The sequence below is a fragment of the Melozone crissalis genome, unplaced genomic scaffold, assembly GCF_028551555.1.
Source record: "Melozone crissalis strain CALT ecotype California unplaced genomic scaffold, PUWL_Pcris_2 ptg000018l_1, whole genome shotgun sequence".
NCBI classification, from domain to species: domain Eukaryota; kingdom Metazoa; phylum Chordata; class Aves; order Passeriformes; family Passerellidae; genus Melozone; species Melozone crissalis.
Genome location: NW_026535796.1, coordinates 13,988,814 through 14,002,816, shown reverse-complemented (window position 1 = coordinate 14,002,816; position 14,003 = coordinate 13,988,814). Strand labels below are relative to the sequence as shown.

At 41.1% G+C, this 14,003-nt stretch overlaps 1 protein-coding gene across 2 annotated transcripts in view; it reads right to left on the bottom strand.

Annotated features, from left to right (window-relative positions):
* IFTAP (intraflagellar transport associated protein) overlaps positions 1-10,474 on the bottom strand; it is a 36,078-nt gene extending 25,604 nt beyond the window's left edge. The window contains exons 1-2 of one of the 2 annotated variants that reach the window (XM_054275422.1): positions 10,151-10,474; positions 3,130-3,285 (exon numbers count right to left, since the gene is read on the bottom strand). In XM_054275422.1, coding sequence (XP_054131397.1) covers positions 3,130-3,285; positions 10,151-10,160 — 166 coding nt within the window. In that variant the 5' untranslated portion in view covers positions 10,161-10,474. Of the gene's footprint in view, positions 1-3,129; positions 3,286-10,139 lie in introns of both variants that reach the window. The other variant, XM_054275423.1, reaches the window with a different exon arrangement.
* Positions 10,475-14,003: the final 3,529 nt, after the last annotated feature.

Below are 14,003 nucleotides of genomic sequence, written 5' to 3'. Positions count from 1 at the left end.
CATCATGAAACCAATTACACAGAATTTAGAAAGACTCCAGATCTTGTTCTATGTGAACTAAGAGAGTATCTTTCCAAATTGCAGAAGGAAGAAGAGAAACAATCAAAGGTAATATCAACATTCAGATACAATAAAAAGACAACATTCTAAAAATGTGATTTTCTTGATTAGGATATAAGCAATTTTCAAAAAGCCAAATTGAAGTCAGGAATGTAAAAGTTCATTAATCCTGTTTCCCACATTTATAAGAATGAAACTATACTCAAAGCAGAAGGTCCTAATGTGTTCACAGGGAGTCACTCCAGGCTATTTATAGCCTCAGAAGTTCTTTTTAGCTAGGCTAGAACAGCCAAGGATGTTTGGGTCCTTCTACTCAAGGTATGTTCTTTACAGCTTCACTGTGTGTAAATTTAACATATGAATGAAAATTTAAAAATCACTAGGGCATCAGATTCTTATGAGAGGCTTTCAAGAATAACATAGAAACTTCAGCTGAAAATATCCTTGCAATGCAACTGCACATCTAGGATAAATTCATGCACAAGTGAAAATCACCATCTGTAAATATGTTACTCTGTGAAATCAATGGGATCCAATTAGTTTTGTATGTTTTCTGTTTCCAACATTATGACAGACAAAAATCTATCAGATGACAATGTATGTTTTATGCTTTAAGTAGAATTTTTGCAGGTCACTAGTTTATAATGCAAACCAGCATGTTGGGTACTTTTAAAGGAAAATGAAAGTGGGAGGAAAACAAGTTGAGCTGTTCAGTTCATACCATCGTAAGAACCTGCATTTCTAAGCATGTGATTCAGGTAAAGCTCTACCTTTTATATGATTTTAGTGGCAAATGCCTACAGTGACAGTGAAAGTGACTGAAATACACGCTGAGGCTTTTTGCAAGTAGCATCATGATATGTAGCATGCTTCTATGATAGGAGCTATCCCCAGTGTATCAATCATACATAAGAAGACCAGAACCGGATTTTCAATCCTCTTATCTCATCCCCCAGTGTCTCCTTTCTCTTCTATATTTTATAGGCAGGAGAGACAGAAAGTTGCCACAAGATTGTTCCTGTGGCAGCTTCAGGTTCCCCACTGGTTTCCTGCTCAATGCTTGTGACTGGCACTTAGTTCTGCCTGAAGGATAAGGACAGGACAGACTTCTGAGTACCAATCAATGGGGCATGCCACATGCTGTAATTGAAAAATACAGTGCTTCTGCAATAGTATGAGGACATCACCTCTAGTGCAAAGCAGTGGTAAAGAGAACTGTGAGTAATATGTAGCTTGCACTTATTTTTATGGCACCTGTCTGAACATGGTTAAAAAATGTGAACCTGAGCTACAGAATTGGAATTCTGTATCTCAGCAATGCTCAGATCAAGGTTAAGCTCCACTTTTTATTTCATCTGCAGAGCATGAGATCTTTTCAGCCTAATCATGAATCTGATGTCCTGCTGCACCTTCATGCAAGTTACCTGTTAGCTTGGCACAGGATGGGCCAGGTTGGAAGGTCACCTGGTAGGTCAGTAGGTCCAACCAGGTGACCAGTAGGTCACCTGGTCCAACCTCCCTTCCAAAGCAGGGTCATCCAAGAGCACCTTGCACAGGATTGTATCCAGAGAGATCTTGAGAATGTCCACTAAGGGAGACTCCACACCCTTTCTGGGCAATCTCTTCCAGTGCTCAGTCACCTGCAAAGCAACAATGTTCTTCCACATGTTCAGGTGGAACTTCTGTGCATCAGTTTCTACCCATTGCCTCTTTTCCTACTGCTTGGCACCACTGAGAAAGGCCTGGCTCCATCCTCTGACACCCTCCTGTCACACACCTACAGTATTGATAAGGTCCCTTTAATTCATCTCTTCTCGAGGCTGAACAGGCCAGACTGCCTCAGCCTTTCCTCCCAGCTGAGATGCTCCAGCTCCTCAATAATCTCTGTAGCTCTCTGCTGGACCCGCTTGAGGAGCTCCAAGTCTCTCTTGTTCTGAGGAGCCCAGATCTGGACACAGAATTCCAGATGTGCCTCACCAGGGCTGAGCAGAGGGGCAGGATCGTTTCCCTCGGCCTGCTGGCAATGCTGCTCCAAATGCACCCCAGGATCCCATTGGCCTTCTTGGCCACTGCTGCTCATGGACAGCTTGTGTTCCACCAGGACCCCCGGGTCCTTCTCCACAGAGCTGCTTTCCAAGAGCTCAGCCCCCAGCCTGTGCTGCTGCAGGGGGTTGTTCCTCCCCAGGAGCAGGACCTGCACCTGCCCTTGTTCAATTTCAGAAGGTCCCTCTCTGCCCTTCTCTCCAGCCTGTCCAGGCCATTCTGTAGGGTTGCACAGTCCTCTGGGGTATGGGCCACTGCTCCTGGCTTTGTGTCTGCAGGAACTTGCTGAGGAGGCCTCTGCCCCTTCCTCCAAGTCAGTGATGAATTGGGTAAACCAGACTGGGCCCAGCATTGAACCCTGGGGGACACCACCAGTGACAGGGCCCCAACCAGACCCTGTGAGCTGATCATGACCCTCAGGGATTTGCCACTCAGCCAGTTCTCAGCCCACCTCACTGTCCATTAATCCAGCTCACAATTCCAGAGTTTGCCTACAAGGATGTTGTGGGAGACAGTGTTGAAAGCCTTGCTGAAATCAATTTAGACAATATCCACATCCCTCCAGGTAACTGTTTCATCACAGAATGCAATCACTTTTTAGAAGGCACAACTACAGGCACAGCACAGTCATCTAGTGTCAGTAAAGCGGTAAAAGTACCCAAATTGCACACTTCTAATCTCAGGCCATCTCACACTATTAAGTACTTTCCTTAGGCTCTTCTTTTATGGAGACTTCTCAAGCAAAACAATGCAAGATGTACTTAGGAAACATCTATCCTTCCAGACAGTGCATGTTCCCCTCTCCTCCCCAAAGCAAGCATAAATGGCTAACCACCTTAGAGACACAGCAGCCTGGGAAACAATCTGTAGAAAGTTGTTCTTAGGGTTCCCACTGCTGAGAGGAAAAACAAAAGCATCACAAGGATTTGCCTAAAGTCACAAAGCAGGTGAGTAAATACCACTGCTTGTCTTTTTATCTTTCCTTCTGTCTGTGGTATCTAACAGGAGATTTGGGAAATTACATACCTTTCAAAAGATATGTGAACGTATTCAGAAACTCCTCATATGACTGCTCATGGCTATTAATAAATTGATCAAGGATGCTGTTCTTTAACAGTTGTTCTCCCATGATCATCCACACCTTGAGAGTCCAGTAGGTATATCTGGTTTTGTAGGCTGCTCCTGCAACAGAAAGAAAAGAGCTATATATACCTGGAGGCAGACAACAAATCAACAGAAAAGTCCCTAGTACACATAGATGGGCACTAGAAAGTATACTTTTTTCTTTTCTCCTTGTGTAGTTCTATCTTGTCAGTGGAACTTTACTCAACACTTCTCCCAAAATTCACATGGACATAGAAATTTTAAGTATAAAAGGAGAAATTGTGATCATTTATCCTTGAAATTTATGACCTTGTGTAACATGGGCCACAAAAGAGCCTTGGCTGTTCACTCCCGTAAGTTGTTCAGTCTTTCAAACCCCGCCTTCTTTGCAGAAACAGTGACACAAACAGCATGTTGTATTTAACAACCAGGACACAGCTGTACATTCAAATGTTGGACTGAGTCCATCACCTTCAGGTGCACTGCTCACTGTACCATCAAAGCCACAAACTCAGATTTTGGACCACACATAAAATGACAATGACACACATCTCTGTGTGTGTGTGTGTGTGTGTGTGTGTATGCTGAGGCAGGACACAGGACAGGGAGAGCATGCTGGAGCCAGACAGCCATGCAGGAACGTGAGGATCACTCTTGAGAAGGGAACAAATGCTGAGAGCTGAAGGAAGGGAGCTCCACTCTCCAGTCACACAGCAACAGCTTTGCAGCCCACCTTCATCACTTAACCAGACTCTGCGGGTCCTGAACAGCCCTCAGGGAAGCATGCTGAAGTTAACCTTGCTCCTAACTCACAAAATCTGTGTAAAGGCATTTCAACAGCTGCATGACACTCAACACTCACCCATATTACTCATTTTTCATACACATGGGTCCACACTAATAGAACCAGTTTGCACACATAAACCTGATCAAGATGCAGGAACGCATTATACACAAAATGCTTGATTTGCATGTGCTCCTCTGTCTCCTCTCCTGATTTACCACAACACTAAGAGGTGGATTTTGGGAAAGAAAGCTTAATTCTTTAGTAAAACTTCAGTAATACTAAGGAAAGGCTGCCAACCCGATATTGAAGTTAAATAAGATTGAAAAATAATTGTTTGGAGACCAGAAAGAAAATAAAGCATGACTTCCATCATAAAGCTCTAATTTTGTTGTGTTGCCTGCTTCCAAGGAAAACTAATGTTCTGAAGATATCAAAATACACACACACCCACACGACCTAAAGTTTAAGTTTTCTAATGTTTTACAAAATCCAACCATTATTAATCTATCTGTGGACTGACAAAGCAGAATATAACTCAGCAGACTCTCAAAGTTGTTTATGTCTATTACAGGGCTTTGAGAGGCAAGCAGTGCCTTCTATTCCTCATTATGGTTATTAAAATCATTACCTGAAATAGTGCTGTGATTTGCAAGGCTATTGTAAAAGAAAAAATGTATATATCTAATCAATAAAAAGTTAGTAACTTTGTTCTTCTTTTAAGCCTGGTGTCTAGGATCTCCAGCTCCCTTACAAACACTAACAAAATAAACTTAAAAACATTCCCATAAGGAAGAGAAAACAAATACTATTTCCAATAACAGATTTAAAAAACGAGTCACCAGGAATTTAAATTATTTAAAAACAAGTTAGTGGAGGGCTGACAGCCAAGCTTACATTAATTCACTCTAAAATGCTCCAGGAAACTAGAAAATTAATATGCATTTTGGGGGCATAATCATATCCTTAACCACCTGCATGGCAGCTTTCTCTGTGAAAGCCATGCTCTGCAGCCACCAGATCATCAGCCTGAGATTCAGCATCCAAAATCATGTATTTCAATTCTTACTCTGCTGTGCAGCTTCTACTTCCTACAGAATGTGGGAAACTTCAGATATTCCCTTGCACAGCTGTTATTGAGGTCTACAGAATCATCTCCTCATGGAGAGCAAAAACCAGCCAGGTCCTAATGAAAGCCTAGGTTCTGTCAGAAAAACAGCCACTTTCCCAGACAACAGAGGAGAGACTGGCAGCCAGAACTACCTGTTCCCTGCTTGCAATCATTTTCCAGAACTGCCTGGTGCTGTAGCATGGCCCTAAATAACAGCAAGTGCAGATGACTGTATGGGGGGAATATCTACTATCCCTGAAACTGAACATGTGCTTAGGATGGATGGTACAAGAAAGGTGTTCAAAAATTTATCTCAACCCATCAAGGCTTTGGTGTTTTTTTCATTTTCATTCCACTTTGTTTTCTGCTGCTTCCCACCTACTTTATTCCAGAGTCTCTCTTAAATGATCACCACACTGTGTCAGCCACAGAAAAGTTTTGTGAGGTGAACAGCTGAAACCAGGCTGACCAGAAGGCTCTCACCTTTGCTAAGGAGCCAACCAGTAGTTTCTACAAAATTAAAAGGCTTCAGCAAACACCCAATTCACAGCCTCAAGGCAATGACTCCTTTAAACTATCCTAAAAAAATGAAAAAATACACAGTAATGGATTGGAATCCTCCACAATTTAAAAAGTTGATACAATGACACTTCAAGGAATGAAATTACTGCATTGTTCTGGTAAAGAACATATACTACTAAAATCAAAAACTTATCTTCTTTTTTTCCCAAAGGAATCAAACTAACTTGGAAGTGTCAAGGAAAGTAAAGCAAGGGTATCTGATCCTTTCCTTGTGCTGGCTTTGGATACTTTTAGAATCAAATATCAGTAAGTGATGCATTCAAGCAACAACTATGCTTTCTTCTTTTTGCATTTCACTCCTGCTCATCCATCCAAATTACTTTAATGAGGTTTCTTGAGGCGATCACTCATTAAGCCTTGCTGATCATTAGCAGATTGTGCAAAATCAATTTTATTTCTCAAAACACAGTCTTCTTCCAAGCAGTTTAAGACAAATCAGAAATCTCTGCATTGAATCAAAGAGGCAGGTCAAGTGAGTATTAGCATGATTTCAATTACACAGTGATTAATTCTATTAACACAAAATGTGCTGGAATATAAACTTCCTGGTTTATGTTGCATTTTTAAGTGTTTTATGTTTGTTTAAAATACAATAGAAGCAATGAAAGAAAAATCAAGATTATGAATTTTTTAAGGAAAGAGCAGTAAAGCTATTGTCTCTACAAACATAATAAAATCTTATGTAATGTAATTTTTCAGGGAAAAAGAACCAACTTCACTAGCACTTCTGGCATAGGTTCAAGTCAGATTTTCACAATATGGATTTGCCCTCCTAGAAGTCATTCTCAATTTCAAAAAAAGGCTGATTAATAAATGGGGTTTTTTAATAGTTCACCCATAGATTCAGAAAAAATATCCACTAGGTACATCTGTTATCAGGATTTTATAATTATGTCTACAAAAATCAGATTGAACATAAATACACTATTTTTAAATCTTATACTCTTTTGCCACTGGAAAATGCCGCATCTTTTTTCCCTACAGAGCTATCACAGTAACTACACTTTTAACAAAATTGTTGCAGCAATGAAGAATGAGGGAGCAGCATTGCAAAAAGAATGAGATTTTAGCAGACAAGTGCACTCAGAATCAATTTAAGTCTATCTATCTAAGTTCTGGCTGCTCCCAAAAAGGCCACCACCACCCTCACTTCCTCTTCACCTCCTGGTCTACCACTCCAGTCCATCTCTTGGGCAGACAAAATCAACCACCAATACAAAATAAACCACCAACACAAAACCTGGGAGTAAACAGAGCAAATGCGTATAATATTCTGTTTTAAAGATATATTCTCCGCTCTGCCTTTCAGCTGTACGATCACGATTGCCTATACGAGGGGACAGCGTGAGCAAGGGAAGGATGCAGGATTGCCCTTTGGCAGCCTGTCATAGCTGGTTATGCAACCCAGAAAGCACAGCCTCCTCAGGAACACCCTCACAAGTGGCCCAGAAAGCTGTGCCTCCTCCATGCTGCAAAAGCAGCTGCCAGCAGGGCACTCCTACACCCACCGCGCCGAGCTGGAGCCTGCAGTGCACATCATCAGCCCCCACGGTGCTAAGAGGCAGGCAAAGCTGGAACTCAAGCCTGTCCTTAACAAATGCTTGCTTTTAGCTATGCACTGTGGTTTCTACCTTAACAAACATCCCAGGATGGTGCTTTAAAAGTAGGCCAGGTGAAAGGTGTGACTCTGGGAATTCCTGCCTGAGAAAGACATAAAACATTTTGAGTCAAGCAGTTACCCATTTTCCTGCAGGCAGAAAAGTGCCTCCTTCTTGTCTAGACATCTGCAAACCTACACTTGCAGAAGAAAGCCCTCCCTGCTCTACTGTCCTGCCCTACTTTTCTCCCTCCTCCTCCCTGCTACCACCACCTGTGGGGAGGCAGAGCTCCAGGAGCAAACACAGAGGCACCGAGTTCTGGCCACAAGCAGGTGCAGGTCAACCCAGCTGGAGGAAAAAACTGAAAGTTATGAAGGACAAAAACTTTCAGATGAAGTTCCTTCCAACATCTCTCAATTCAATGTGATCTACACAGCTAATCCTGTTAAAATCAACTGGATGTTTGCCATTGCCTTCAGCAGGAGGCCTTAAGGGCACACACTTAATGCATCAGCAATTTGTGGGGATGGGAGCTGCATCTGCTTGCCTGAGTGCATTACTGAGCCTGAGAGCTGACCTCTAGATGGACAAAAACATGTGCCTCTCATGCCCAGCTCATATGAGCTTTTAAAGGATATATCCATGGGCTTTAATTGCAAGCAAGCATATTGATCCTTTTGGATTTCAGTGCTATTATGCCAGTGCCATACCTGAGCACAATTTTTTTTCATGAATTTCCAATGGCTTCAAGAGTACTGCTCCCTTTAAAGATAACCTGGAAGCCCAAGGCAAGGGTAACACTTCATCCAAACTGCAGCAGCCACTGCCCCCTGGAATGTGATTGTCCAGGATCTGACAGTCAAAGCACAGCTGGATTCAATCACATATTTTAGATAAGCCCTCCAAATAAAGCCCTCTCCCTCACAAGTTAAATACTGTTTACGGTCAGTTTTAGATGAGACAGAAAATTGAAGACTGTAGGATGCTGGACTCCCTGTGCCCTTTTTTTACAGGTTTCAGCCTGTGGGTCCTGGCTAAGTATCCAGCACATTTGCATTCTGGCTGGCAAACCCTACACAAATGAGTAAGGCAGCTTTCCCCTTCCCTGCTGAGCTGGAGTGCATTACTGCAACCCACAGGAAGCCAGCTACATTTCAGCTCAGAGATGACTGTGTTTTACTGGCAGAAAATATGCTGAAAAGCCTGGAAATATCTCAATGCAATTTGGAATGATTTGGGATGAAGAAGACACAAACAACAAATTATTTTAAGAAATTAATTGTAGAAGAAGAAAATCAAGTGAAATAAAGCATTTCCATAACAGTGAGCAATCTGCTGAAAATATACTAGCTCTGTCTGTGTTATTAAAACAGAAATTGTGAAGGAAAAGTCTATTTATTCCTATTCACATGGGTTCTTTGCCAGTTAAATTCAGGATGGAAGTCTTCTTGCTATGACCAGGACAGTTTTCAACATAATTTGCCTACCATGTAGTTACATTAATCTGAAGCTATTTGCTGCAGCTTCTCCAAAGCATTTTGTCACTGACAGTCAGAGACCAGCTTGGACAGACCATGTCCTCATCCAACAATGGCATGCTGTTGTCACCAAAAAAAATTTAATTTCTCCATCTTCTCAACCACAGTAACTGGAAAAACAATTTCTAAAGATAAGGCATGTCAACTGGTAGAAAAAGTATAAAATTAATGTAAAATATTAAAGTGACACAACTGGGGACTAGATTTTTCACTTAAATGTTTGTTGAGTTTTGGGTTTGTTTTTTTTTTTTTTGCTGGTAGATCTTTGACCACAGACCCAAACAAGGGTCAAAATACATCAAACACTTAGATAAAAAGCTGTTGAGTATTATCCAGGCCCTACTGAAAATACAAACAAATGTGATCTGAAAGCCCTCAACTTTGGGGAAAGTTCTTCAGCATTCAACTCTGCACTACAATTTCCTTTTATCTTTGTTTCAGAAGAAAAGGCCCATATGGATGCTACAGGGCACAGTGCCTTAGCACTGCCTTAGCACTCCTATTTCAGATGAAAAACACCACCACATCCTATCTGCATTACAGTTATTCAGTGTCTCAAGACAATTTTCGCAAACATTTGGTGTGTTTGCTTTGCTGTACTAATCAAATTCCATTTCAAGTTCTTTCTATTTCTATTCTCACAGCAGTTTCAAATGGGAGTTGAGATATTTCTAAAATACTGTGCAGCAGATGTTGTAACTCAGCAGTGGGTGAGGTAGGGCCAGGAAAACAAAAGCAGGGAGCTATGAAGAGTAAATTGTTTTCCAGGTTTTTCTGTTTATTTGTTGTGCTGTGTTATGCAAGTGGCTTATCCTCTGTGCCCCAGCACTGCTAGCTGTTGAAAGGATATGTTCCCAGTGGACTTCCCAGCCTCTCATTATTTATTTGGTGTTGGAGAAAAGCACTGTGAAACTGATGAAAAATGCCACAGAAGGGTGCAAAGTTTTATTAGTCTTTCAAGGTCTGATCAGAAGGCCACCGAAGGAGAAAAAAAGACATTTCTAATTACTCTAGTGGACTTTGAGTTGGACTTTTTAGTCAGCCTTCACTCAGTGAACTGCATGCATTTGTCATTTCCTTTGCTCCGTTTCAATGTCATTGCCTGCTTGCAGCAGAGCACTCCTGGGGAAAGTAGTATGCCAACCAGCAAGAACTGTTTTCTTTTACTACCTATTGAAATTATTTTTTAACTCAACATTTATTTTAAATTACATTTTTAAATGGCACTGAAAAATTCTGAAGGTGATCACAAGGTTGATAGGTGTAACAGAGTAAAAAAACTCAACCCTAAACAAGCGTATGCTGCAGATATTTACAACCTAAGAGGCACCTGCTGTCATTCTGAGCTTCTTCCACAGCAAAGAGTTAAAGCTTCTGGAGACTGGTGGGTTTCTTGTTGTGCCATCTGAAGACAGGAGAGGAAAGGAAACAACCCAGTCACAGCCAGTTAGCCACAGCAGATCGAGTTCTCAGAGCACATCTGCAAATTAAGCAGATAGAATCCCCTCCATCAGGCTGTCACTGCATGCCACGAGCCCCCTGGGCTGTCACAGAAGATTCCTCACACTGCTCACATTTGAATCCCAATTACACAGAAAGATTACGGAGGACGCAAAAAACTGCTAGCAGCCAGGTACGTCTGAATTACTGCTTTGCTCAAAGCAAACTTGGTTGGTACACTTAGAAAATGTTTTGAGAAATGCTATATAAAAAATTTCCTTCCTTAAGCTTCTTTATGGAGGACTTCAAACTTCTGTGCGTGTCTGGATATGATTTTGATTGTGGACAATTTGGAAACAGCACTTGCTTTTCAGGGGTACGCTTTTCCATTTTGGAAATGAAAAAACAGATCTATCAAAGGGAAGAACCACAACACTGCAAAATCAATTTAATTCTATACTAGGTACCTGTGTTCTCATCAAAATAACTGCAAACTTATTAATGGTCAGCAATGGGTGTTTACCAGCTAAGACTCCATTATATCCTGCATTTCATTCTCTCAGTGTCCAATCAGTACAGCTCAAACATCTTATTTTTGTATAAATGAAAAAAGGTTCTTTGTGTTTGCTACAGTTCATAAGATCAACTCATTAGTCATTCATTATTTTGCAGCATTCAAATTACTGTGAAATTACTATAAATAATACTTTCAATGCTGAAAAATATGAGATGTCACACTAAACAGTAGCACTGATTAGTCATTGTTCTCCTGATTAGAATGTTTTTGTTGCCTAACTAACAGGTAACAGGCAAAGCCCTTAGGTGAACAAACCATTTCTGGGTAGGGTCAAAGAGGACAGTAACTAATAAACACAGTCTGTGAGTGACTCAGTGCCTAAACACGGTCATCTAGAGACATTTCATAAACCCTAGATTTACCAGGATCTAGGACACAGAACAATGGCAGACTTGCTTCCATAGGAGAAGGCTGAAGACAAGGAAGACTATCCAAAGGTATATGAAATGTCAGCTGCTGTTTAGGTAACTCATGCTACCACTTGCCTCTAAAAGATGTTCCTCCTGTACTTCTCTGTGAGCACCTAATAGGGTTTCTGAAATGGTACATCACCCAAAATTGTAACTATGTCCATCTATTTCCACAGTAAGCACATTTCAAACTACATTAGCTACTGTTTTTAAAAAACACCTTCTGTCTTCATCTGATCCTTCTATAAATGTATTTCCCAATGCATCCATCAACATCTGAATTCCTTATGATCTCTTCTTGCCATATAAACAACTCTTATCTGAAAAGTCTGCTCAAAATACTGTTTGATTTTAAAATACACAGGGAGAATATTAGTTTTTCTCTTTCTGTTCACTTAGTTTCTAGCTCGGGTGTCTACTGCTTCCCAAATAGGGGGCTTATAAAAGTAATGCTGATATTCTCATTTATTTGTATAATCCTTAGAGCTTAACCTTCTATAAAAACACCAAATATGATGAAGTATGACTCAAGTCATCATAACTGGCAATTGTTTATGTAACTCCCCCTCCTTTCTTATTTGTCTCTACTCCTTGTAGTGTTTCTCTCTCAGTATCCTGTGTTGGACCACAACAAAGCATTTGTCTGTTTATCTCTGCACCAGCTGTAATGCTAATCCAACTTCAGTTTTGAGCATAAAGCCACAAAAAAGCACTTTAAACTCTTTGTTTATAAGGTTAGATCTTTTGGGTTCCCCAAAGCTGTTCAGGGTTAGATGAGCCATGGCCCAAAGGAATCAGTGGTATTGGTAGGTTAGAGTTGGAGGTCAGCATAGCCAGAGAGCAACCACACTGTATTGACACACTGTAATTAGCAGGAAAACACATGGAAAACCAGAGCAATTCCAGGCAGTGTCTAAGAGCTACTTCTGTCCAAAAATCTCAGATAAACCTTCCTTCTATTACCTACTGAACTGTTTGCTCATGTAAAGTTCAAGAAATATGAGAGACAAGGAAATGTGTTGAAGTGTTCTTAACCAGTATGTTCTGTATGTCTATCAATCAAATAATTTTCACTGATCTTTTCTCCACTCTGTATCTGCAGACTCTTTAGACAGAGAACTCTTCAGAAGTGAGTGCTGCTCAATATCTGGGAAATAGTTTGTGACATTGTGGACACTAACAGTTGCCCTACATGGAGATTCTTAAAAGTATATGTAAAAATGTAATATGTGTATCAATATGTCAATTAAATTGTTGGCCACTTTTGATACTCTCGTTAGACTTCAAATATAAACCAGCAGTCAAATGTAGAACAGGAGAGGTAGAAGATAAAGAAGTCTAATTTTCTCATATAGAACAGAAATTTTCTTATGGCATCTTCAGTATGGAAGACATTTTACTTTTCTAAAGATCCTGTAAAACCAAAGAAGCTAAGTAACCAGACAGTAAGGAAGAAGAGATAAATGACATCTAATCAAGTAAACCTAGCTTAGTGCAAGCTCCTCTGATGATGCCATTTTTGAATGCTTGCAAGAAACAAGCAGCAGATTCCTATTTAGCATATCACCTAAAGGTAAATAAATTCATAAGTCTTTCTTTATGCATAATAAGGACACAACCTGCTGTGTATACCGACATGCTCAGAAAAGGGTTCACTAATTTAATTAACTTATAACCGAACCTCACCCACAGTGCAGTACTTCTGAAAAGAAATCTAAATGTAGAAAAAACTAGCACCTTCAGGGCAGAGGCATTAGGCTATACAGTGAACAGAACTCAACCATGATCTCTGGACGATTCCACAAGGTAAGACAGCCATTCCACTGATTGTTTTTCAAACAGACTCGGGAATGGCTATGCCTACCCTGTCTGTGTGCTCTGGCCTGAAAACACCTCACCCTTGAAGAACATTCCATGGTAGGTCCCTATTTTAGCACAGCAGTTCCCATACCAGGGAATGCAGGCAGGCAGTGCAGCAATATGGTACGACATGGCAATTGATGCAGTGTCATCAGTTCCTGTGTTTTTACAGCAACTCTTCTTCTACACAACGTTGTTCAGATCCCCCCAGGTTTTGATGTCACGTAACTAGAAGATATCAATCCTTCCTTAAAAAAGAAACCCTATGTGTCCTGTTTTTATTGTCACAGAAAAATGAAAAGCAACAAGGAAAATACAAATCCCAAAACTTTCAAAAAAAAGAGGAATTACATTTTTAAATGTAAGATTTAGTGGGAGATTTTTCTAATATTTTGCTCACATCCGTAAATTCTGGGGATTTGGAAAAGATTGGGACAGAGAACTTGAACATTTACTAAAGAGCATCAGTCTGCTGCCACCAAAGGACACTGCCAATGAATCGGCCAGTTATTTCCTTCCCTGGTGTGTGCTCTCCAAAGCTCTTTCACAGTCAATATCCAGGCTGATTACATAAACTCCTTTCAGTCTTCAAACAAACAGGTTTATGAGAGCAAGAGACACCCCTTGAAGCCCACTCATGAAAGCCTGAGCACAGCGCACCGATGACAGGCAGAGGATTCGCGCCCCCCGAAGCCCCAGCGGGACTCGCAATGCCGAGACCCCGACCGGGCAGCTCAGCACAAGCTGAGATTCACCTCGGCCCTGCCGCCCCAGCCAGCCCTGCATGGCTGCACACACAGCGGGCACCTCCCCTTCTAAATGCAATCAACAAATCCTGACGTTTTCCTCGTAAACAAAACATGCAGTCTCAAGTTTCCGTGCACGCCGCTCCTCCA